This window comes from Centroberyx gerrardi, chromosome 11 (assembly GCF_048128805.1).
Source record: "Centroberyx gerrardi isolate f3 chromosome 11, fCenGer3.hap1.cur.20231027, whole genome shotgun sequence".
NCBI lineage: Eukaryota > Metazoa > Chordata > Actinopteri > Beryciformes > Berycidae > Centroberyx > Centroberyx gerrardi.
Genome location: NC_136007.1, coordinates 23,868,494 through 23,892,085, shown reverse-complemented (window position 1 = coordinate 23,892,085; position 23,592 = coordinate 23,868,494). Strand labels below are relative to the sequence as shown.

Sequence of the window (23,592 nt, the reverse complement as noted above, 5' to 3'; positions counted from 1 at the left end):
AATAACATTTCTCTGTGTGCACTAAATAATTTAATATGTAAAAAAAAAACATTGACCTTCAAATGTGTAGCAAATAACACATATTTATAGTCTCGCAAGTTGTCTCGTAGGATGCAATTATTTTGCCATTTTAAAACTTTGTTCTTATGGTAAATGTAGCTCATGATAAATTCCACCTGCCTCTTTTCACTTTCTCTGTGTGGTGGCAGTTGGGCTCATTATTCTGCTAACAATTGAGTTTCATTCCAAAATGAGATATCCAGCATTTTTTTTAAAATGACTCCCTCTTTCCCATATTGACTGCTGCCATGAAAGTGAAGCACATTATGGGTTAGTATTGAAGATAGGAGTCATCTTGAGACATTTAACTATAAAATAGCTCATTTTTGAGGACAAAATCATGTCTGTTTCAAATAGCCTGATGAATTTCAGGTAGCCAAAATGTTCCAAAATGGATATATAGCATTTTAGAATGAAACCCTTCAATTCTAGCCAACCAGCACAGTGTGGTTGCTCATAAGACTTTTTGTTTTGTGAATTAACAAAAAGTCAGTTTTTAAACCCACGTTTTACAACCAAGCTAAAATAGTGTAACTCTCATTCCATAACAGACAAACAAGCTAAAAACAAAGCTCACTCCTCCACAACTGATGTGAAAATGATGCAACAGTGCCACTCAATGGCAGACAGAGAGGCTTTAAACCTGTTAAACATTAAACCACATTTATCTGCAGCCAGCAAGTTTAGCCTTTTCTAATTCTATGACTATCATTTTGGGAGCTCCTGCACCCCTAGGTGTTGAAGACAAGGTAGGTGAAGTTCTCCTCCTTGGGTTTGAGGCTGAAGTTGTAGTGTCCAATGCGGTTCCTCTGGCAGTAGAAAAGGCAGATGAAACCACCGAGGAAGAGGAGCGCCAGGCCTACTCCGAGACAGCAGAAGCCCACCAGATGAAGAGTGTCAAATCCCTCTTCTAAGGACTCTGCAGGAATATGAGTCAGGTCAAACCATGATGAATTAATAAACAGATACAGAGGGCAACTAGCAGACTAAAATCATTTGGCTAAATCAATACCCTCAACTACAAAATAATGTAAATATTGAGTTTGGCAGTACCTCTCTGAAAAAAAATAAAGAAACAGCACACCTCTGGCCAACAGTATGGCTATTTAGACTCATAAATGTGCAGCAACTTACAGCCATGGACTCATAAAAGAGCGGAAATTTTCATTTTGACTTAGAACATTCAGACAAAATGATTATTGAAAATGTGAAGTCCGATATGAAAATATTTTATACACTTTGTGACTGTTTAGTAGATTCACTTAGGTGTAACTCAGCAAGCATTAAATCAAGAGACCTCAAATATGCTTTATGAAGTTCAGAGTGTTTACAACATTGTGTGTTTTACATCATGCTAATTACACATCTGGACTACACAGGTTAATATATCGTTGATTATCATTGACTTCCAGAGTTTTTGAATGCAGTATTTAAGATACTTTTTATAGATTTTTATATTGCTGGGAAACTGGATTGCTGCCCATGAAAGGTTATTATCCCTTAACAACATCAGAGGCCACTGGTAATGCATTCCTCTTAGTACCTGCAGTGATGATAGACGGCACTTTAATTCTACACCTAGATAGTTCAAATTTTAAAATGATGAGACTCTCAAGCTTATAATGGACACTCAACACTTTGATAGCATTTCTACTTTTAAAACTGACCAGCTCATTAATGGCAGAATGGAAGCTGTAGTGCCATTAATACTTCAGCTGGAATAAAATATTACCTAAAAATATATTTCCCTATGTTTTTGACACAAACTAAGGCACTCCAGAGGCATGTCAAGAGTAGCTGAACATTTTTTGCTACCATTCCAATCACTATAACCTTTTGCCTTTTCAAACAGAACCAAGCACACACTTCTTCTACAGAAAACAGCCTTTTATAGCAGATATTATTATTCTAAGTAAGCACACTCACCATAATCTGATCGGAGTAAAGGCCCAGAGAAACCGTAAGCTCTTCCAATTGTGTTGGAAAGGCGCGCTGTTCTCTCAGTGCAGTCCTGGGAGGAAAACATGAGCAATGATGATCTTACAGGTCAGTGACAGATGAGAAAATTCAGAGTTAAATCTCCTCTTTTGTACCTCTGCATGCATCAGTCAGAGACTTGGGAATATGGGATAAATGATTGCACATCATAACTGTGAATATGAAAAAATGCAGCTATTCTTGGAGAACAATTGACAAAGCTTTAATATAAAAAACCAATGTGTTTTGGCTGCAGTAGCCTTTGTCAGGTTTCAGTGCTCTTGCAGCCAAAAGTTGTTGTTTTTTAATATTAACACTTTGTCACTTGTTCTCCAAAAGCAGCTGTTTTTTTTATTACTATGCTTTTGGATTCATGCACCTTGGAGAAGCTGCAGGGTTGTGACAGATTTTTTTTTCTCCAAAAATACTCACAGGCACGCAGGTGGCAGATCCCATCTGTACACAGATCTGGACCTGACAGTGCAGGTAGATCACATCCAGGTTGACGAAGGAGAATATCCGTACGGACAGACGAGATGTGCTGGAGTTCCCATTCTGCAGCACTGTGGTGTGTGTGTTAGGCAGCGGGCAGCTGTGAGCACAAGCAACGGATGAACAGAATCAGTAAATACTGATAATTAAAACTGGATTTTTTTTTTATATCTTCAAATCCATGCAATATGTTAATTCAGTGTCATCTCTCAACTGTAATGAATGACAATCCAACCAATGCACTAATATAAAGCAAGCTACCATATTTGGTCTTAATGGAGCAGGAAGACAAGATCCTATCACGCATATTGTATCATCTTTATATTGGTAACCTGTTAGTTTAAGAACTGATATTAAGATTTTACTGATCATGATTAAGGCATGGGTTAGGGCATGGCTCCAAACTATATCACAGACTTTTAACCCCATATGAGGCAGATGGCAGCCTGAGGTCCTGGCAGGATTCTATTGGCTGTTCCAAAGTCTAGGTTAACAACGAGAGTTTCCTATTGGCTGTTCCAACAGGAACTTTTATGCTTTGGATGACCTGCCTGAAGAGCTTAGGATGGCTAAATCAATATACTGTCTTAAAATACTTCTCTAACTCCTTGCTTTTACGTAATGATCTTTCATTAATTGGTCCTTGACCTCCCTTTTTATGGTTTTATGCTTGCTTACATTGTTTTTTGCTTTATTTATTTTTTGCTTTTTACAGTCGATTTTTCTATCTATTCAATCTATTTTATTGTTTTTATTTTCTACTACTACTAGTAGTAGTAGTTTTCCTGACTACTACTACTACTACTGCTACTACTACTACTACTACTACTAGTAGTAGTAGTAGTAGTAGTAGTAGTAATAGTAGTAATAGTAGTAGTAGTAGTAGTAGTAGTAATAGTAGTAGTAATAGTAGTAATAGTAGTAGTAGTAATAGTAGTAATAGTAGTAATAGTAGTAGTAGTAGTAGTATCTGGTGATCGTACTGGTTATACTAGCGATAGTAATAGTAATAGTAGTAGTAGTAGTACTAGTACTAGCAGTAGTAGTAGTATTAAGTCCACACCACAGGGCGATGTAGTTGCAGACCTGTATTCCAGGAAGGTGTAGCTGTCGGAGGCTGTGGGGTTGATGCTGGGAGTGGCCCAGCACTTGTTGATGACCACTTTAATCTGCTGTGCTGAGGTGTTGAGGCTGACCTCCACCACCACGTCATCCTCGGGGGACAAGCTGTAGTTCTGGGGCAGAGGCGCTGTACCGTTCATCAGCTTCACCGTCACATGGAACGACCCCGAGCCCATGATGGTATCTTTGATCATTTCATATCTGAAGATACATGAGAACAATATGTTTGTATGTGCTCAAACAATATACAGCCATGAATACAACTGGAACACACTAGAAAAAAACATTATTTAATCTTAAATTCAGTCTGAAAACCTCATCTTTCTTGAAGCAAGTGAAATATTCTGCCACAGATTAGATATGTCAAAAACTTGAAACAAGCCAAAAAGGCAGATCTGCTCCACAAGCATCATGAAAATTCTGGCATATTTTTTCATGTGCTTTAAGAAAATGAGATGAGATGAGAATATAAGACGGAATACTAAAATGACCTGCTGAGAAGGATATTTTTTGTGGTACATGTAATTTACAGCGTACAGCAATCAACATGCTTGCAAACAAATGATAGCCATGATGTTATGGGCCACAACCTATTGCTCCCTCTCATACTTTGTGTCGGCTGATCTTTGCTGATTATTATTTGTGAGCTGTTCTTCATTCTAAGCTGAAAGTAAAACTATAATTCAGAGAGAGGGGGATGTAGTATATAGCGGAAGGCATAAGTATTGATGTGTTGATGTTTCAAGGTACAGCACAAAACACAGACACAAACAATGTATTAGTGAATATCTATAATATATATGTCTGATTTGTTAGTGTGAACACCTGACAACTGCCCGAGCTGCAGTGTTATTAGTAAAACGGATATGGTAAAGTATACTGGGTAACCATGGCAGCAAGTGGAGCGTACCCCATGGAGCCGAAGCCCGTGGAGATGAGTATGCTCTTCCTGTAGGTACACATGATGGGTACCTGCAGCTGTATTTTGGGTACCTCCACTATGCCATTGGGCAAGCGGTGCGGATCCATGGTGTTGAACAGGGTTACTTGTGCCGTGTAGTAGGTTTCATTCTGAAATACAAGAAAAACCAAAAAACATGCATGAACAAAGGACGATGCTTAAGTTTCTCCACTGAAACAATGGTTTCTGGTTCCGAAAAAAACTCACATGCAGAAGCTTTGTGTCACACTCATCCCACGCCACGGTCAGCTGGGCATGGGTGGCGTTGCCCCCGTTGATGCCACACTCCTCCAGGCCCAGGTAGAGGGCGCCGTCACTGATCTGCTTGCTCACTAGAAAATCCCTGGCAACTGTCACAGTGATGGCAATCGCCCTGCACCGGACTGAGATGGTCCCTGGTGTAACCTCGCTGGTGGTGGAGGTGGTAGCAGGGGCAGTAGTGGTGGTAGTAGGGGCAATAGTGGTGGTAGTAGGGGTAGTAGTGGTTGTAGTTGGGGCAGTACTTGTGGTAGCAGAGGTCGTAGTGGTGGCAGAAGGGGCAGTAGTGGTGGTAGTAGGGGCACTAGTGGTGGTAGTAGGGGAGGTGGTGGTAGCAGGGGTGGTAGTGGTGATAGAAGGGGCAGTAGCAATGGTAGTAGGGGCAGTAGTGGTGGTAGTAGGGGAAGTAGTGGTAGTAGGGGTGGTAGTGGTGGTAGTGGGAGCAGTTGTTGTGGTAGTAGGGGTAGTAGTGGTGGTAGTAGGAGTTGTAGTAATGGTAGTAGTGGCAGTAGTTGTAGTAGTAGGGGCAGTAGTTGTGGTAGTAGGAGTTGTAGTAGTGGTAGTAATGGCAGTAGTAGTGGTAGTACGGGTAGCAGTGGTGGTAGTAGGAGTTGTAGTGGTGGTAGTAGTGGCAGTAGTTGTAGTAGTAGGGGCAGTAGTTGTGGTAGTAGGGGCAGTAGTTGTAGTAGTAGGGGCAGTAGTTGTGGTAGTGGTAGTAGGGGTAGAAGTGGTGGTAGTAGGGGTAGTAGTGGTAGTAGGGGAGGTGGTGGTAGCAGGGGTGGTAGTGGTGATAGAAGGGGCAGTAGCAATGGTAGTAGGGGCAGTAGTGGTGGTAGTAGGGGAAGTAGAGGTAGCAGGGGTAGTGGTGGTGGTAGTGGGAGCAGTAGTTGTGGTAGTAGTGGTGGTAGTAGGGGTAGTACTGGTGGTAGTAGTGGTGGTAGTAGTGGTGGAAGTAGTGGCAGTAGTGGCAGTAATAGTGGTAGTAGGGGCAGTAGTTACAACTGGGACAGCTGATGCAGCTTGTATGGTTATCGCACTTGGAGCAGACATCATGGCTGTGGTTGAAACTGGTGTTGAAGGTTGAGATATGACTGTAGTAGCAACCACTCCACTTGTTAATGTAATGCCTGTGGTTGTATCTGGACTATTGGTTGCTGTTGTTGCCACTATAGCATTGCTTGAGGATGTTATTGGAGGGGGAGTGGAGGTTCTGACAGTAGAAAACATTGTAGTTGTCACTGATTGTGCAGCTGTCTCGAATGATGTTGTGGTGCCCATTGCTGCACAAGAAAAGATGCTCAGGTTACAAAATGCAAAGAGATCATTAGTGTATAGAATCTGTGTAAAGAGTCTTTCTCACTGCTAGACCCTACCTTGACAGGCTCGTCCAGGCCTTGCAGGGTTGTTGTCTGTAAAGCCTTCCATGCAAATACATTCGTAGGAGGCCCAGATGTTCGTGCATGTGGCCCATTGGGAACAGTCATTTTCCCCTGAAGCACATTCATCAAAATCTTCTCGAAGAACAAAAACATATTGGCTTAATAAGTAAGGTTTCATGTAGTTCTTCAGTACTGTAGATGCCTGGCTTGCAAATTGTCTTCAAAATAAAGAACAGATGCTGGACTGAATATGACTGATTCAGACATCCCATGTCAAAAAGGATTTGATATTCACTTTTACTATTGACAGCTGAAGAGCTAAATTTAAATGACGTTACATAATGATACAGCATTGGCATTCCATGCTGAGAGACAGAAGGAGCGTTTTGTTTTCTTGTGGATTTTGAATAGCAATATCTCACAGATAAAACATATTTGAGTATGAAAACTAAAAAGTCTGACTGCTTAAAAGGACAATTCTTTTTTAAAAGTTGTGTATGTTTGGCATTTTAACATCAGTAAATCATTACCTCAGTCATTCTGAGATGATGCTATAATTACCATGAACAATTGAGACCATCACTGGGAATAATGGTAACCTCTACCAGCCACTACATTGCATTTTACATTGTGTGACACTGTGTTGGATTTTGCAGGATATCTGCTATATTGCTTTACAGCACGAAGAGGGAGAAAACAGGGAGAGGCTGCTGTTCTCCCAACACAAACAGTTCTCAGATGGTGGAATGACTGAAAGGCCAATGGAGAAATCACTTTCAACATGTTTATCCTCTACAGTAAAGCAAAAGAGAAAACACACTCAGAGTGAGTAAAAGTGCTCTGTGTTCTTAAGAACTGGTTTCTAAGTACAAAAAAAAGTCAAAAAGACGCTATCTAGAGAGAATAGGTAAGGGACATACCGTTTATACTTGTACTGTTTTCATCCACAGTGTATTTGGAGCTGTTTTTCAGGGAGGACAGCAGAGCGGAGGACACGTTGTTAATGGGTTGGTTCACGTCGTTGTTGGGGGTGGAGATGATGGTAAAGTTAACCACCACACTGCCCTGGGACAGGCTGTTGATCTTGATTCTCACCTGTCCTGAAGCCACCATGGCCTTGATCTCTGAAGAGAGAGACTGGTAGATCTGTTGGTGACATGGGACACAGGTCCACAGTCAGAACAGGGATGGATGGGTTGTTTTCACTGTGTCACTGTTTTCATTACATTTTCATTCAAAGATCACATTCTGGCAGAGAATAATCCTTGTAACCCACCCACCTCTTGTTTAATACTCTGAGTGAGGTTCAGGTAGGCCTGGCTACTGGAGTTCAGCAGGTCAGCGGTGAACTGGACGTTGGTCAGTCGAGCTGTGGCATCAAGGGTCTGAGCAGCTGGGAAGAAAACACTTATGGTACATGGAACAATACTGTCCACAACTAAAGGTGAGGTCATTACTCATGTCAAGAGTGATGTTATTGCTTTAGTTATTACTCCCTGGGGGAAGTAATTCCTTAAACTACTTGTGATACTTTTCCATTACACCCCCAAAATTGGGGTGTTGGGTGTAGGTTACATCCTCTACTCCCCAAATCAGGATAACACGGTTCCCTCTCCTGTTGATCAGAGAAACTAAATAGTGTCGATGTTCAAAATATAGTGGGAATGCTTCCACCCAGAGAAAGTAAACCATTTTTTTCATCCAACTTAGACAACCAATCATGAAGAAAACCAGTCTTATTATTTAGAGGAGGGTGATAACAAAACTACGAAGTTATTTTTTGATTGCTAACTGTAATATTATCACTGAAACTGAAGTAGAAATTCATTACACTACTCATTACTGGCAAAAGTAACCATGTTGCTGCAAAATGTTGACATTCAACACTGCCTCTTACTCTATATCTTACTAGCTAAAGTAGGAATCTGCACACAAGAAAGCGCTGTTTTATGTACAAATGATATTTCCATGACAGTATATGATAGAAAAAGAAGCAAAAGCGACAGCCACTCGATCAACCAGCTTTCACTTCATCTGCGTACAGTTCTTACCAGTCTTGACAGACATTTGAAGGGCGTCTCCTTGGCGTCCGCAGGCACAAGGGGTGACAGTAACATTGTAGAGCACCCCTGGCTGCAGTCCCGTCACCTCCGACATGGTCTGATTGGTCTCCCAAGCCCTAATGACCTCTGACCCCTGGCTCAGAACAACCAGGTAGGTCTGGTTTGTCTGAAACTGGCAGGACCAGTACGCACAGAAGGAGTTTCCGGTGACGTTGGCCGACTGTAAGCTGGTGAGATGAGGAGGAGCTGGAAGGTGGCGGTGGTGGGTGGGTAGTGGGGTGGGGGGAGGAGGGGGGTGAACGGGGTTGACAGTCAAAGTAATAAAATATATCTACATTAGTGAGAGTATGGATGTAATCAAAAGCTCTAACAATAATGAACTAAACTACCTGTCTAATGACCTCATCAGGCCATTCAAATTTCAAAGCTTTCCTGAAAATATTCCTTCTCAGAAAGTGATATATGATCAACTTCAAACAGTCATAATACATTTCAAAATAAAATTCACCTGTGCGTCAAGGGAGTCCAGTTAGGGATGTACAGCTGTGCCTATTTCAGTATAGAGCAAGCAATTCTGCAAATAGACACATCGACTCCTACTTTGGCTTGTAAACCAAAGATTTGCTTGCAAGACTAGTGGTCGCTGGAGGAAGGTGGGGGGGGCTTTGAGATAAAAATATAATACTTCTTACCGCATGTGGTTGTTTGCACATCCACAGTGGAGCCCATGCTGGTATAAGGTGCAGCGCTCGTCTGCAGCTGTGGAGCATATGACGAGTAAGAGTGGCCAGAGCTTGTAGTGTTCAGAACTGTAGGCATGCTGGTCTCTGAAGAGTTGAAGATACCCATGGTGCTGTTGCCTGTTGCGGGGTGCTGTGTGGTGTTGGTAGTTGGAGTGCGGGTTGTGTTCATAGGTGGAGGAGAGGTCGAGGTGGGCATCGTGACCATGTTGCAGGGTGCAGGGGGCTCAGTGGTGGTCGTCCCCCTCGGGTCAGCTGGAAATAAAAGAGAGAGGTCAATGTCGAAAACAGCGTTGTGTTTTCGACATTGACCTCTCTCTCTGACGCAAAATACTCACTAACCCATTACTTCTCTGGTCATTACAGCTAATCCTCTTCCTTTCCACAATTTCCTGGTTCTGGGCTTGAGAAACTGCTTTGGCACATGTTGCTGCCTCCTCTTGTAGATGTATCTATTTTATCATCCATCTCGCCTTATTTGAAGGTGTTGATTTCTTCCATACAAGTTTGTTTGTGCCAAAAACAAGGCTTGCGCAACCTTGTCGTTCTCGCCCTACCTAGAATATTCCTGTTTTAGCGCTAAGTGTTCTTACTGAACTGTTAGTGTTAGGTTGTCCCTCTTGGCCCAGTTGTCAGTGTACAGCTGATGCACTTTTTTACTGCTGTGTCTTGAGTTTCTGCATATTTAAATTCCCCCTTTTAGCAAGGTAGTGGGAATTCAAGGGTTCTTCTCCCATACAATGTGAGACTGCTAAGACAGCGTGGATCTCTGAGACACTTCTTAACATAATAAACAAAATAAAGTAAACCTATCTAAACATACAGTAGTTTACCCACCTTTTTATTTGCAGACTACAGTTTACCCACCTTTTTAGGCTGACGTAGGTCTTTAGGAGGTAAAGTCACTCTTCAAGCATAGTAAGTAATATCAAACTGATGTAAGTGGTACGATATAAGGATAGGGTATTTTAAGGATAGGGTTTCCTAAGGAAAAATAAATTATTGCTTTTCTGAAAATATAATTGATTTTTTATACTGGTGGATGTTTGCCTTATGATGATCACCAACTGCAGGTCATAGTTTACCCACCTTTTGATTTACCACCCACCAAACAACAGGGAAACAATAAATTATGTGTACACACACACATATACAGTACACACACACAGACCCTAACCTTGGCAATGTGCTCCAGTGTTGCTGGGGTCAACATCAATATAACCTTGGCGGCAGGTACAGAGGTAGGAGCCCACTGTGTTGTTACACTCAGCCTGAGGGGAGCATTTACGCAGACCAGTGTGTGCACACTCATCCACATCTGCATTGAGAAACACACACACACGGAAAGGTTAGATTTGCACTAGATTTTCTTGCATACTGTGTCATCTAGTGTGAGGCTAGGGGTGTATCTGTACAGGGAGTAATGGATTACACATAAAAGAATCACTGTAATGTGTGAACAGAAGATTGCAAATACTTCTTTGAAAATATATGATTACCCAGAAACTTAGTTTGTAGGGAAAGACATTTAGATTGTGAGATTATAGACACAAACATCATTTTATATAACTTGAAATAGCGCTTTATAATAGTTACAGGTGACAATAATGCTATTCAAAATACATTGTGTAAATTGGAATATATTCACTATAATTCTATATATTTTAGAGGCAAAATCAGAAATAACCAAATGTTATCAGATTAAATTATCATGTTGGAATAAACCGATGAATTACATTAATGACTACAAAGTAGAGCAGGCAATTCATAATCTGTAACAGAGTGCAGTTTGAAGGAAACAACAAATTTAGTTGAGTGTATGTAAATGTGTGTGTATGTGTGTGTGTGTGTGTGTGTGTGTGGATTGTTCCTATGCGTCTGTCTCTATGTGCATGTGCAGCAGGTATGACTGATACACGATTCATATCTGCGTGTGTGTGTGTGTGTGTGTGTGTGTGTGTGTGTGTGTGTGTGTGTGTGTGTATGTGCGTGTGTGTGTGTGCGTATGTGTGCGTCTGTGCGCTCGTTCTGGTGTTATTTTCCGCTGTTATGACTGTCACTCAAATAGAAGTGGTGGGAGTGGGAAACTGTGGTGCTACTGAGTCACTTCTTCCTGAACACCACGTTCTCTGCCACATGAATCATACACAAAACTCTACATAGATCTCATCTCTCTGAAAAAGCAACCAGCAGCTATACTGAAAGGTCAACGCCGCCGCGTCTCCTCACCTTCCACTGTTACGGATGACACCTCCCCGATGTGCTTGAGGAGAAGGTGCAGCTTTGACGTGGCGTTGGACAGTGAAAGAGGGAAGTCGGAGTCAATGAGCAGCGAGGTAGCGGTTCTGAAGGGATGCACAGGTCCTGAACTGAGGTACTGGACTGAAACATTCGGGGAGTCCAGAGCCCCAGTCACCTGTTAGTGATACAGAGCAATCAGCGTGAAATATGGGGAGGAGAAACAGCTAAAATCACTCTAAAACAGGAGGGTAGTAGTAGTAGTAGTAGAGGTCTTGGTAGCATTATTAGTTGCAGGCCTAATAGTCTTAGCAGTAGTAGTAGTCTTAGTAGTAGTAGTAGTAGTAGTAGTAGTGTTAGCATTATTATTATTAATAGTATTAATATTACCATTGCATGCAACACTCTTGTGTGATTCAGAAGCCCTCTGTCCATGGACATCAGTTGCTGGTAATCTGTCTTCACTGTCACTGTCACATTGAAACGCCATCCTCCATTCTCTGAATAATACGCTGAGCCTGAAAATGTTTTCAATGAGAGCATTTGGCTTTACCCAAGAAAAGAATAGCTGTATACTGTGAGACCAATAACAGCCAGTCATCATGTAGACTAACTTGCAGCGTCGGTGCAGAGCGAGATACTCGATTTCTGGCAGCATTTCTGACACCCTGGGCAGTCTATGTCCCACTCACAGTCCTCATAACTGGGAGGCAATCCATCTGCACTGGAGCAGGACCCCGGCCTGGCAGTGAACTCCCTACTCCTGTTTAGAGCTTTATTCAAAGGAAATAACATGTTACAGGCCATACATTAACATGTTGGTAGTAGTGCAGTTCCTGTGCTTCCATCTGGTGTCCTTTATGCACCGCCACACATGGATAGGTCACTATGACTACTGTGTGATATGCTGCATCATCAACTCTTACCAAACACTTGTACAAAGATACTTAAAATCTACGTCAGATACATAGAAGAATCTGTGTTCTGTCATCATACACAGAGATGAACAAATGGCCAACACTCACGCAGAGCACAGTAGCTGCCGACTTGTACGTAGCCATCGCAGCACCTGGTAACCTCCTGGGTGACCGTCTTGTACTCAGTCTGATGGGTCGTTCTGTAAAGAGTGGCCTCGCATGTCTTCCACAGCAGCCAGCCGCCACAAGGCCTGGTCACGGTGTAGGGGATCCTATGTGTCACCAGGACACTCACTAGCCTTGTCTCATTGCGAGTGCATAGACGGTAGCCAGACATAGACAGGCGATATCCTAGAATAAAATATGTCTATGAATTTTCGTGGTGGTTGAGTCTCTTCAGTAGTTAGTCTGTGGCTGCATAATTACAGCAGATTTTTTTCAAAACTCAAAAATCTATCCATCTAGCCAGCTTCTGCACATGAAAACATTACAAACGTTAAGATCGTCACGACAGGCAAAGCTTGATAAATCAAATCTCATCCACCCCATATACATCAATTCCATGTTAATGCGTCATCTACCAAGAGGCCTACCTTCAAACCCAGTGCTGTATCCCCTACAGAGAGCCAGCAGGGCCGCGGCCACCCAGACGGACAGCATCCACCTCATTTTACCAAGATCAGATTCTCCACCATGTATTTAACGACCACATCGTGCATGCATATTCCTCACTGAGGTGATGCTAACTGCTCGGGGTGTATGCAACAGACGAATCCTCTGTGGCTCTCTCTTCCTCCTCCCCTAGCTGCACCAACAGCCCCAGATGGACCACAAAGTCATGGCAGCTGGAGGATAAGGCAATCTGGCGAGTGTGCTCTGTGTAAGTTAGACAGTTGCAGTTTACAGGTGGCAGTGTGTTTCTCTGCTAAAATAAAATCACAGCAATGAGTGTGTTCTGGTTTTTCAGCAAGAATATTAAAATCCAGATCATGGTTGCCATGAAGTATGGCAGCGTGACAACCTAGTGAGCCAGTATACAGTATTAAAAAGACCAAAGCCTTTGGTTCAGAACAACAAAGGCAGCTTGAGGCCTCAGTTTCATTTTCGGAGAATGCATAAGTTGCCATTCTAGTTATAACTTGGCAGCGTCAGGGCCAGTAAACATGTTTGTCATGCCAGAAGGAGAGATGTATGCTGGGAGGAGTCAAAGTCACTGTCCCTAATGACTTGGTTTCCACACAGGTAACCATGGCAGTGCTCGCTGCGCTCCTGGCATTAACAGCCTGTGGCAGTCATTAATGTCAGGTACAGAGGAGTGAGAGAAAAAAAAAAGATCCCTTCCATTTTCTCCAAATCTCTACACTCTTGTTAAATGCTAGAGCAGCATGGTCCCTATGCTCTAAAAAAGGCTATATGTAATATCAAGACATAGCTTGTATGTAAAATGTATATTTCACAGGTAGTGAAAAAATAAAAATGATCTCCCACATCCTCTGCATTCTTACAGAATCTTGCCATGCCCACTTCTTCCTTCACAGTAAATTCATTTAAGCCTTGGTGATGTTTGTGTTATTGTAATGTGGTGTGAAAATGAGCCTGATTAAACTTGCTTCAGTCATAAGTGATCATGACTGATTATATGCTGAAGCACTGGAGCATGTGGAATGACGGAGGGAGGTGTGCAGCTACACTTCAGTCACCACAGACGTACAGCAGATGGATTTAGCTTTGACTGCAGCAACAACACAGAAACTACATCATCGGCTCCACAGAATTCCTTATCATCATGTATTTCATATTTTAGATGAAAATAACGATCATACGGGTGCGATCAGTGCCACACCTGATTGGGTCATGAGACTGTTGCCAGGTACTGTCGCTGTAACTGAGAGGCCTGTAGGCCAGATAAACACAGCAACAGCTCCCCACTGGATAGCAGTAACCACACAAAGCTATTGCCATGCCATAGTGACTTCCTTTCAATCATAGGCCTAATTAGTTTCATTGGGGTTAGGGGACGTGTCGTTACATGTCTTCTCCAACTAAACACTGTATCTGCACCCCCACCCATTCAAACTTCACAAAACTAAATAAGAGGCAAAACCTCCCAAAAAATGTCTTCTTTCTATTTGGAGTCCAATAGGTAATAAAAACTACTGTGGTATCAGCAGCAGAATGAGTCACTGTAATTAAATCACTGAAAAGTACTATAAAATAGTAAACTTTATTTATATAGCACTTATCAGAAAGCATGTGTTTACAAAGTGCTTCACGGGAAGGCATAAAGTTCAAAAGAAAAGCAGTGAAAAAACATAAAATAAGATAAAAACATAAACACAAGATTAAAAAGTGAGCAAAATAAAAAATAATTTAAAAAAAGGCAGGTCTATAGAGTTTTTGTACGTAATCAATAATCAGGGGCTTCTTTGATTTCTTCTTTGAAATCTGCTTGAGTAAAAGTAAAAGGAAGGTCATTTAAAATGTACCTAGAGTAAAAGTTGATGAGTTACTTTTTTATATCTTCTTTCCCATGCAATGCTAAAAGGTTGAGAGGACATATAATTCAAACTGGATCCTTACTAACAAGTAACTAGTTAACAAGTACACTGCTACTCAATTACAGTATGAGAGCAATTGTGATTTGTTACTTCCACCCTTGGCTATTATAATACCTTTGGAAAAAACAACAACTTTGGCATCTGAAATTAAAAACATGACCTATCCCTTTAAATTAGCCTCTATGTCAGTCTGCCTTTGGTCACGCCCCCTGGTCATTCAACATCCTATCAGAGCACAGTGCACGTGACGAGCGTTCTTTGCGATGACCTCATCCCTGGAGTGGGATGACGTCAAATTCAAGATGGATGGAATCACGACCAGCGCGCTCATTCTACACAACAGTGAATAAAGTCCTGGCCGTGTGGGGGAAACTCAATATTCACGACGCTGAGGGTAAGTTTAGATAGCCCACAAAACTTATTGAAACGAAAATACCAGGGTGTCTGTAACATAGCTGTGGGAGTGCTGTTAAGGAGAAGCTTTCTCCCTTTTCCTCCCTGACGTAACTCGAAAGGGGGATTGAGCTGGTGTAAAACCCGACCAGCTACAACCCTGTACTGAGCCCTGTTTTGCAGCCTGCGACTGCGCCGTGTCAGGCCGGGCTGGACCGGATTTTTAAAAATAACAACACCGAGGGTAGCAAATGTGTTCAGTCTCCACTCTCGAACGGCTTCTCTGTCCGCACTGTGTTTTCATTCCGGGATTAACGTGGTGGAGTCCATTGAAACACACCCCGGCGACACAACTTTTCCCTTCTTGTTTGGTATTGGCATTTTCCACGCTGTGGCTGCACGGGTTTAGCCTCGTTTCTTTTGCCATTTACCCAAACACGAAAGCGAAACGTGTGACTGTTTTCTAAACCGAAGCGCCATTTCTGGTGAAGTTATATGTCATCAGAAATTGAGCCACGTCTCACAGATGATCTAACGCTCAAAGCTTTCCTCGACTTCCTCACAAAAAACTGAAACAGGCGAAACCTTCTCTGTTGTTCTCCTAACATGGAATTTAGTTTTGAGGGAGAAACAACCGAGCGGTGGTTAAAATTTCTCCAATGAATGAATGAAGCTTCGCTTTCCGTCTATCTGTTATAACCATCATCAAGCCAGCCAAGATAAGGAACGAGTCTTCCGGTCCAATCTTTCAAAATAAAAGCCTTATCGAAGAACATGTATTGCAACGTTTGTTGAGTATCACAAAGTAACAAAGTGAAAACAAAGAATACAGTTAAGAAGGAATCTATAGTAAATGGAAATACTATGGTTGTTTTGACAATGAGGCCACTCAAAGCATGTGTTCATAGACATAAAGTGACCAATTATATGCTTTTACTCTAAATGAAAAGTCGCGTAACTTCCTGTATTATCCTGGCTAACTGTGGCTGGCTTAACGCAGCGGTGTAATAGACCACCATATCTTCTGACTACAAACATGATGTAATGCCCATACAATAGAAACTTGCTGCGCATGTCCTTCTGTTAGTGTGTTAGTGTGTTCCTCAAAATGAGGAAACCAGTTGATATTGAAACTGCAAACATTTTGTCTTATGACAGTCATGGTAAATAAAAAGGGTGGGTAACTATTACCTCCACTCGGTGATCATCATAAACAACCACCAGTACAAACAATAATCATTTTCAGGTTCTCAAGTATCATTTTCAAGTATTTGTATTTGTACAAATACCCCCCCCCCCCCCCCCCAAAAAAAAAAATACTCTCTTCATATAACTTTGCACAAACTTTCAGTTTGATACTTCTTACTGTGATACATACTATGAATTTAAACCATGACGATTTCTGTCATCCTAAAATGTGGGTAAACTGTGTTTAGGTGGGTTTGCCCTCCATTAGGCTACATGCCTGGCTTATGAATAGAGCTGAGGATATTCAGTGCATATTGACATCATCTCACATTGTTGTGTTAGGCTTTCTAGGGGTAACAGAAATATATGCATACTTTTCAACCCAAACACTAACATCATTAATGTTTTGATACCTGCCTTCCCACACATTTGCACTGCATGCAGCTTTTATCTAATACAGCTCCAATTAATACAGCCACAGGAATTGAAATTGGAATATTGATTTTTTTTTTTTATGTAATGAACTGAACTGAACTCTGTTTCTAATTATTAGTACATAAGGTTGGATGTTCCCACTGCCATAATTAGAAACTCTATCTCCAAGATAAGTCTCTTATTGAATCTATAACAATGGGGATAAATGCTTTATCATTATAAATAAGTAGCAGTTTCAGTTTAGTCTATGTTTTGATTGTTGATTTGATTGTATTAATGGTTCTTAAGATTGCATATTTAACAGTATAATCATTGTACCTGAAAATGTTTGTGTATTTTCACCTAGGTGCTAGTGTGTGTTTTGGTTATTCCTTTTCTAGTACAAAGATTCCTCTTTCAAAACCTGTAATAAACCAAGACTTAATGATCATCTTACATTCCTGCATTAAAATATAAACCTCCTGTCTTTCAGCCATGGAGAGCCTGGTGCATTACAGTAATCCCTCCCATGCCCCTTCAGTGTTAGGAGTTTTCAATGAGCAGCGGCTGAGGGGCCAGATGTGTGATGTAGTCCTGGTTGTGGCAGACCAGAGGTACCAGGCCCACAGGAGCGTTCTGGCTGCCAGCAGTGAGTATTTCCAGTCCCTGTTCACACGGATGGACGCAGAGGCCCTGAAAGTTGTACACTTGGACTTCTGTGAGCCTGACGCCTTTGAGATTGTCCTGAATTACATTTACTCCTCCTCACTCTTTGTGGACAAAGGCAGCCTGGCAGCAATCCAAGAGCTGGGCTACAGCCTCGGAATCCCCTTCCTTACCAACATTGGATCAACAAGGCCACACGTGTCCTACTGTGTCTCCAGAAAAAGGCTATCCTTCTCAGAGGAGGATGAGAATGATGGTCAGACAAGGAGTGTCATTGTGCGTCGGGTCCGGAATGACACATCTCTCCCCAGTCGCTCAAATTATCCAAGGAAAACATCGGAGAGATCATCATCGCCCCACTCCACCCGAGAGCCGGCTCAGCCTCCCTCAGAGCACAACTCGCATGAATCAATCAGGAACTCTGAATCCATCACCAGAAAATCAACTGAAAAGAGTGAAGATTCTGAAAGGAAGTCCACCTATCCATACACCTCCATATTAAAAGGCAATTCATCACACATCACATCAGTGAGGCCACAGCTGACATCATCAGTGTCTTTCAGTGATGCGGAAATGCAGCATATCAGGTTGCAGCCAGGCTCTGATCTGGACACTAAAGAGGAGGAGGAAGAGGAGGAGCCCCTCTATCACGCCAAAGTGCCCTTTCAGGGTCAGACCGGTGAGCCAAGCCAGACCATTGATAGGAGCGGGCCCCTCATAAAAAGCCTGCTCCGTAGATCATTATCCATGGACAGCCCAGTTCCGGTCTTCTCACCCACGCTGGAGCTCAAGGAACTGCAAAACCGTGAACAGTCGGTTGTTAAAATGGCGTCAAAAGCATCTGCGACAGAATCATCAGATCATAATGGCAGTTCAAAAATATCATCTCCACTGGTTCTCAGGTCAAAGTACCCCAGCAGGTATGATGAAGAAACTCAGGTAGAAGGAGAGGTCTGTGTGAAAGCTGAGCCCAGCAGTCCTCTCGCCGACCCCATGGAGATTATTCGAATCACAGTTGGAGATACTTTGCCAGTCAATCTCAAAGACTTTCAGACAAATTATGACCAAGGTTCCAGGCCAGACTGCAATCTTGGGAAAAGAAAGGGCAGGGCAGACAACAGAAGATACCCATTCAAGAAGACCAGAGGATTTAAAGAACATCCCCTCCCACTTGATGAGAGCATGTCAGAAAAAGTACCTCACAGTGCCAGCATGGACAGTAATGAGAACACTGAGGAGCCACGACAGAACAAGATTTTTAAATGCTGGAACTGTTTGAAGGTGTTCAGATCCAGTGCTGGGCTACATCGCCATGTAAACATGTATCATAACCCCGAAAAGCCGTACGCCTGCGACATCTGCCACAAGCGCTTCCATACCAACTTCAAAGTGTGGACACACTGCCAAACCCAGCATGGTGTAGTACAAAACCCAGCTTCATCCTCCAGCTCCTCTGTGCTGGATGAGAAGTTTCAAAAGAAGTTGATAGATATTGTGCGAGAGAGAGAAATAAAGAAAGCTTTGCTTTGGAAGCTCAAAAGAAATAAGCAGGGATTGCAATCTCCTACACTTACCAAAAGGAGGTCAAGAACTAACTTCATATGTCCCTACTGTGGGAAAGTATTTCTGTTTCAGTCTCAATACAAACAGCATTTGAGGACACATCCTGCTGAAAAAGCTGAGCAGGACACAGCAAGGGAGAGCATCCTCTTTCAGAAACAGGATGAGATCATTCAACAGAAGAACACAGATGCTGGTGTTTACTCCTGTAGACTTTGCAATGTGAAGCTGCCTTCACTCTTTGAGCAGAGCGACCATGAGAGGGGCTGTCGACATGCAACTGTATGCCCATACTGTGGTCTCCGATTCTCAAGTCCAACGGTCAAGAAAGACCACGAGGCACATTGCAAGTACAAGAAACTGACGTGCCTGGAATGCATGCGGACCTTCAAGTCCTCCTTCAGCATATGGCGCCACCAGGTGGAGGTCCACAACCACAACATGATGACTGTTAAAGACCAGATGAACCTGAAGCAACAAGAGAACAACGGAGAAGCCTCTGACATGCTTGGACAGGGGCATTACAGCGACGAGCCTCTAGCAACTGGGAGCTCAAGAGAGAACATTAACTACAGCGACTCCTCAGGTCCACCTATGTACGACTCAGAAGACTCTTCATCCTATGTGCCTGAGGACCTGAGCATGGGCCACCACGGCAAGCTGGTAGTGAAGGAAGAGCCGATGGAGGAGGCCGTGAGCGAGATGGAAAACGCAGAGTCTGCCAAAGCCGGGCCCGAGGAACCCGGTGTGTGGCCATGCGAGAAATGCGGAAACCTTTTCAGCTCTCGCAAAGACCTGGAACGGCACCAGGAGCTGCTATGTCACATCAAGCCCTTCATCTGTCACATCTGCAACAAAGCCTTCAGGACCAACTTCCGCCTTTGGAGCCACTTCCAGTCCCACATGTCGACTGCTGACGAAGCTGGGGCCAAAGAAGTCGACAGACGCCCATCATCTCCGTCTCCCTCCCCGCCCATGACCCCTCAAATCTCTGGACGTCCTTCCCCGCAGGCCTCAGTACTCAAACCAGCACAGACGGCGCCAGTGGCTACAGCGGTGGCCGAGGAGTCGAGCAGCCCAGAGCCTTGTAGCTCATCGGTAACCAAGACCAAGAGGCCTGAAGTAGAAAGGCAGTCCAGCGGCCACAGCCCTCTGTCAAGGTCCAACAGCATGGAGACTCCAGCTGGTCCTCAGGAATCAGACACGCTCTTTTACCACGCACCCTCTCTCTCTGCCCTGACTTTTAAGAGGCAGTACATGTGTAAACTCTGTCACAGGACTTTCAAGACGGCCTTTAGTCTCTGGAGCCACGAGCAGAGTCATAGCCACATGTAAGCATCACACAAGCAGTAGTAGTGCATTTTCTTGAGAGACAATACTTAATATTAGCATAACACCTCAGCCTACAAACATGTCAGCCTACAAAAGGAAGACTTTGAATGTATAGCTTATTTGCTTGCCTCCATGTCATATATTAAAGTGGCCATGTGCATTAGCGGTGTGAACGTGAATGTGTGCAATGAATTGCTAGTTTCCTCCTTGTTAGGTGAGATGATTAAATAAATGGTTTATTTTCCTTTGAATTTAGCTATAAGCATTTATCTATTTTAAACTTCCTTTAGTTGTTCACTTCTATTCATCAATTTAGGTGTTTTGATGGAAAAGTGCTTTAATTTGGGGGCTGCAGTAGAATTAAAGATCAGTGAAGTGCTTTTGCCTTTGTATCAGATCTGTCTAGGTCTCTTGATGTGAGTGACATCACATAAGTTGATATTGGTGGCCTCAACGATGTAATCAATATGCACTTTGTCAAAATGTTTAATTATATTATATATTGAGGGAGATATCATCCAAAATGCTTGGATCCTTTTGTTTCCAACACTGAGGCTTCAGGCTACAGAGCTAGAAAGAACGAGTAATAGTTTGTACTTTATTTCTTCATACTTCGCATTCCATGGCATTTGTTTGGAATAGATCAATATGTTCGCTATTGAAGATATTTTCTCTCATATTTTTGAGTTTCTTATTGCCTTTGTGTCATTTCATGTTTAATGGGTTGTTAATTGAATAAGACAATAAGTATACTGAAAGTACAGTATAGTTACAACCCACAGATCAATCATGGGATACCTGCTGCATTAGGCATCGCATTTCAGTATGCATGGACTGACCTGGAAACATGAAAAACAACTGATTTAACTAAAACCAGATTTATTTGGGAGGACTGCAAGAACAGAAGGAAATGAGCTACATATTCTATTTGTTTTCAAAACAAAATTTTACAGGCTTTTTAATTGCTTATAGTCTTCATTTGAGTTCAGTTGCTTATAATGTCATCATCTCAGTGATTTGCCTGTTGCATCATAATTTTGTTTTTGTTTATGCAAATGAATGGCACACAGAGCAAGCAACGGAGTTGTATGCGTAATGATGAGGAAAATGGCTTTTTTTCTAAAAGTAAATTGTCTAAATTTTCTAAATGTTGCTAAAAATTCTTGGCTCAGTTTCACTCACGAATCAATTTGTAAAAGGTGCTCAGACCGACTTACTAGTACAAATGGGGAAACTTGGCTTGATATGATAGTAGCCTACATACTAGATAAGGTTGGTTTAAGTAATTGGCTCATCATGTCCTCTGCTGGAAATTAATTTGAACTGTTTAAACCTGACAAGTATGAAGCCGATTTGTGTTTATCTGACATTGTGAAAATTTCCGAACCACTAAAAGTCCTTTCCATAACTCACAGATTTCCCCCTTATCTGAAATTGTCAATGACTCCTGAAACGAGGAATGGACAGCCCACAATACTGAGCCTTCTGAAATTTTAGCAACTTACAAGCAACTTTCAAACTGAAGATACTTTATGCAGTGCAGGGTAGCTTAAATCACTGAGGGCACAAGGGTTGTGTAAACACTCGTGCATAGATACACTTTTGCAGTTACGTACATTTGGTAATTAATCAAGCTTTACAATGCTTTGATGGCCTTATGCAACTTTAAAAGATTTTATCAATATTCTCTTTTACATAAAAGCACAAGATGATTTCAGATGACTTATTATTGACTCAGGCATTTAGAGGTGATGAAGTCAAAAAGGGGTGTGTGGAAGCAAACCTGTTACTCTACGAATGATGAGAAAGTGTTCCTGTCACTAAATTGCGAAAGACGTTATTAAAGATTGTGTTTTTGATTGTATTCCAATTGTTTTACAATTGTATTCTCGTACAAGTGTATACTTCTGCTTTGGCTTGATGATTTAGAAATTTGATCTGGAGAAGTGGATTTGTCACAAAACTTTATGATTGTTACAACTTGGGAGATGTTAAATTCATGGAGTGCTCCACACTAACTGTAGGAATCAGTTTTCAACTAAATGAGTAAAGCAAGCAGCGTTGTGATGTTAAATTCCCTTGAGAAATTCTGTATTGACAATAGTGCTCTTAATTTTTTGTGAGAAAAACTTTATGAAAGAAAGATATTTCAAGGAAAGAATTAGAATATAATTTTGTGTATATGGCAGTGTTTGTATTCTCTATTTTGTACCTATTTTGTTAGTAAAAAAAAGTTTATCTTTTTAGTATTACTGTGCTCTTACTGCAATAATGAATATTTGTATTAGTATTGGTTGCATTATTGTTGCTTTTGGAGATTTGCAGCAGTTTTGTGTTTAGGTTTTCTACAGTTTTTGTGCTTCATTTCTGTAATAAAGAGTAACAATGGAGTATGTGAAGTGAGATGGTACAATTATTATGTGGTATTATTTAAATAATTGAGGTTCAACTGGTAAACTATACTAAATATATATTGAAAGCCTAACCAAACAACGTTTTACCACATTTATGGGACTCTTAGAAACCTTCAGTGTGCATGCCTTTGATATCAATGAAAAGAGTAACTTCTTATTTCTCATTTGAGCTTCATCACATTTCTATCTGATGAACACAATGGTCAATGAAGCTCTTTAAACTGACCTTACTCTATTACCTTGCCTATTTTACTTTATTCTCACTTAAACCAGTATGCTCTTTCTGGATTTACTGTGTCCTTTAAGCAAGTCACAAAGAATTTCTACCTTGGGATATGTCCAGAACCAATGTGCTTCAAAGCAGGTATAAGAGGAATCATGTGCAGTCTTTACATGCTATGGAGCTTTTAGGGCCTTGGATTTAGTGATGAAGATATCCAAGGTCTTTTGAATTTAAGGTTAACTGTAAGAATTGACACACAAATTTAGATTTTTGGCCATTTACCCTCCCCTAAATAGACATGTGGACCTATAATACCTCACTCTTATCAGTCCATTATAAGACTTATATAACATTATCCTGAACATTTTATTTTCTAAGTAATGTAATACAGAGGACTTGAAACTCTCAGATCATGGGACTTGTTTGCCACAAAGTTTATGCATATTGTCTATCCTACCTACATGAGTTTTTCCATTAGATATTACGGCATGTATGAGTCTGGGTTTCATTTACAAATAGTGTATACTTGTACATAGACCTTCCATTTAGGCTTTATATACAACTAAAACACACATTCTAATGGCTAATTGCAGGCCACAGTTTTTTTTTTTTACTGAATTTTCTGTGTGTCAGTTTC

General features: G+C 41.7%; 2 protein-coding genes across 2 annotated transcripts; one reads left to right on the top strand and one right to left on the bottom strand.

Annotated features, from left to right (window-relative positions):
- Positions 1 to 791: 791 nt before the first annotated feature.
- On the bottom strand, positions 792 to 12,876 carry umodl1 (uromodulin-like 1). Its single transcript, XM_078286415.1, has 18 exons — positions 12,801 to 12,876; positions 12,316 to 12,558; positions 11,905 to 12,063; positions 11,681 to 11,802; positions 11,282 to 11,468; positions 10,230 to 10,370; positions 9,005 to 9,307; positions 8,301 to 8,558; positions 7,530 to 7,642; positions 7,170 to 7,395; positions 6,244 to 6,381; positions 5,595 to 5,700; positions 4,820 to 5,174; positions 4,562 to 4,722; positions 3,616 to 3,852; positions 2,470 to 2,629; positions 1,987 to 2,071; positions 792 to 979 (listed from the first exon to the last, which is right to left on the bottom strand). Exons 1-18 carry the CDS (start codon positions 12,874 to 12,876, stop codon positions 792 to 794), a joined length of 3,258 nt encoding a protein of 1,085 aa, XP_078142541.1.
- A 2,200-nt stretch (positions 12,877 to 15,076) lies between these two features.
- On the top strand, positions 15,077 to 22,657 carry zbtb21 (zinc finger and BTB domain containing 21). The gene is made up of 2 exons (XM_071898337.2): positions 15,077 to 15,159; positions 17,254 to 22,657. The coding sequence occupies exon 2, from the start codon at positions 17,256 to 17,258 to the stop codon at positions 20,319 to 20,321; it is 3,066 nt and encodes a 1,021-aa protein (XP_071754438.2). The 5' UTR covers positions 15,077 to 15,159; positions 17,254 to 17,255; the 3' UTR covers positions 20,322 to 22,657.
- The last annotated feature ends 935 nt before the right edge of the window (positions 22,658 to 23,592 follow it).

Bases quoted from the DNA above. Each gene is read 5' to 3' on its own strand.
- umodl1 (XM_078286415.1), bottom strand. From the start codon at position 12,876: ATGAGGTGGATGCTGTCCGTCTGGGTGGCCGCGGCCCTGCTGGCTCTC. The intron at 7,643-8,300 runs GTAAGAACTGTA...TTTTCTTCCCAG, and splicing joins TCAAATGTCTGTCAAGACTG to CTGCTCAGACCCTTGATGCC. The intron at 2,630-3,615 runs GTCTGCAACTAC...TTGTGCTCACAG, and splicing joins TACACCTTCCTGGAATACAG to CTGCCCGCTGCCTAACACAC.
- zbtb21 (XM_071898337.2), top strand. From the start codon at position 17,256: ATGGAGAGCCTGGTGCATTACAGTAATCCCTCCCATGCCCCTTCAGTG.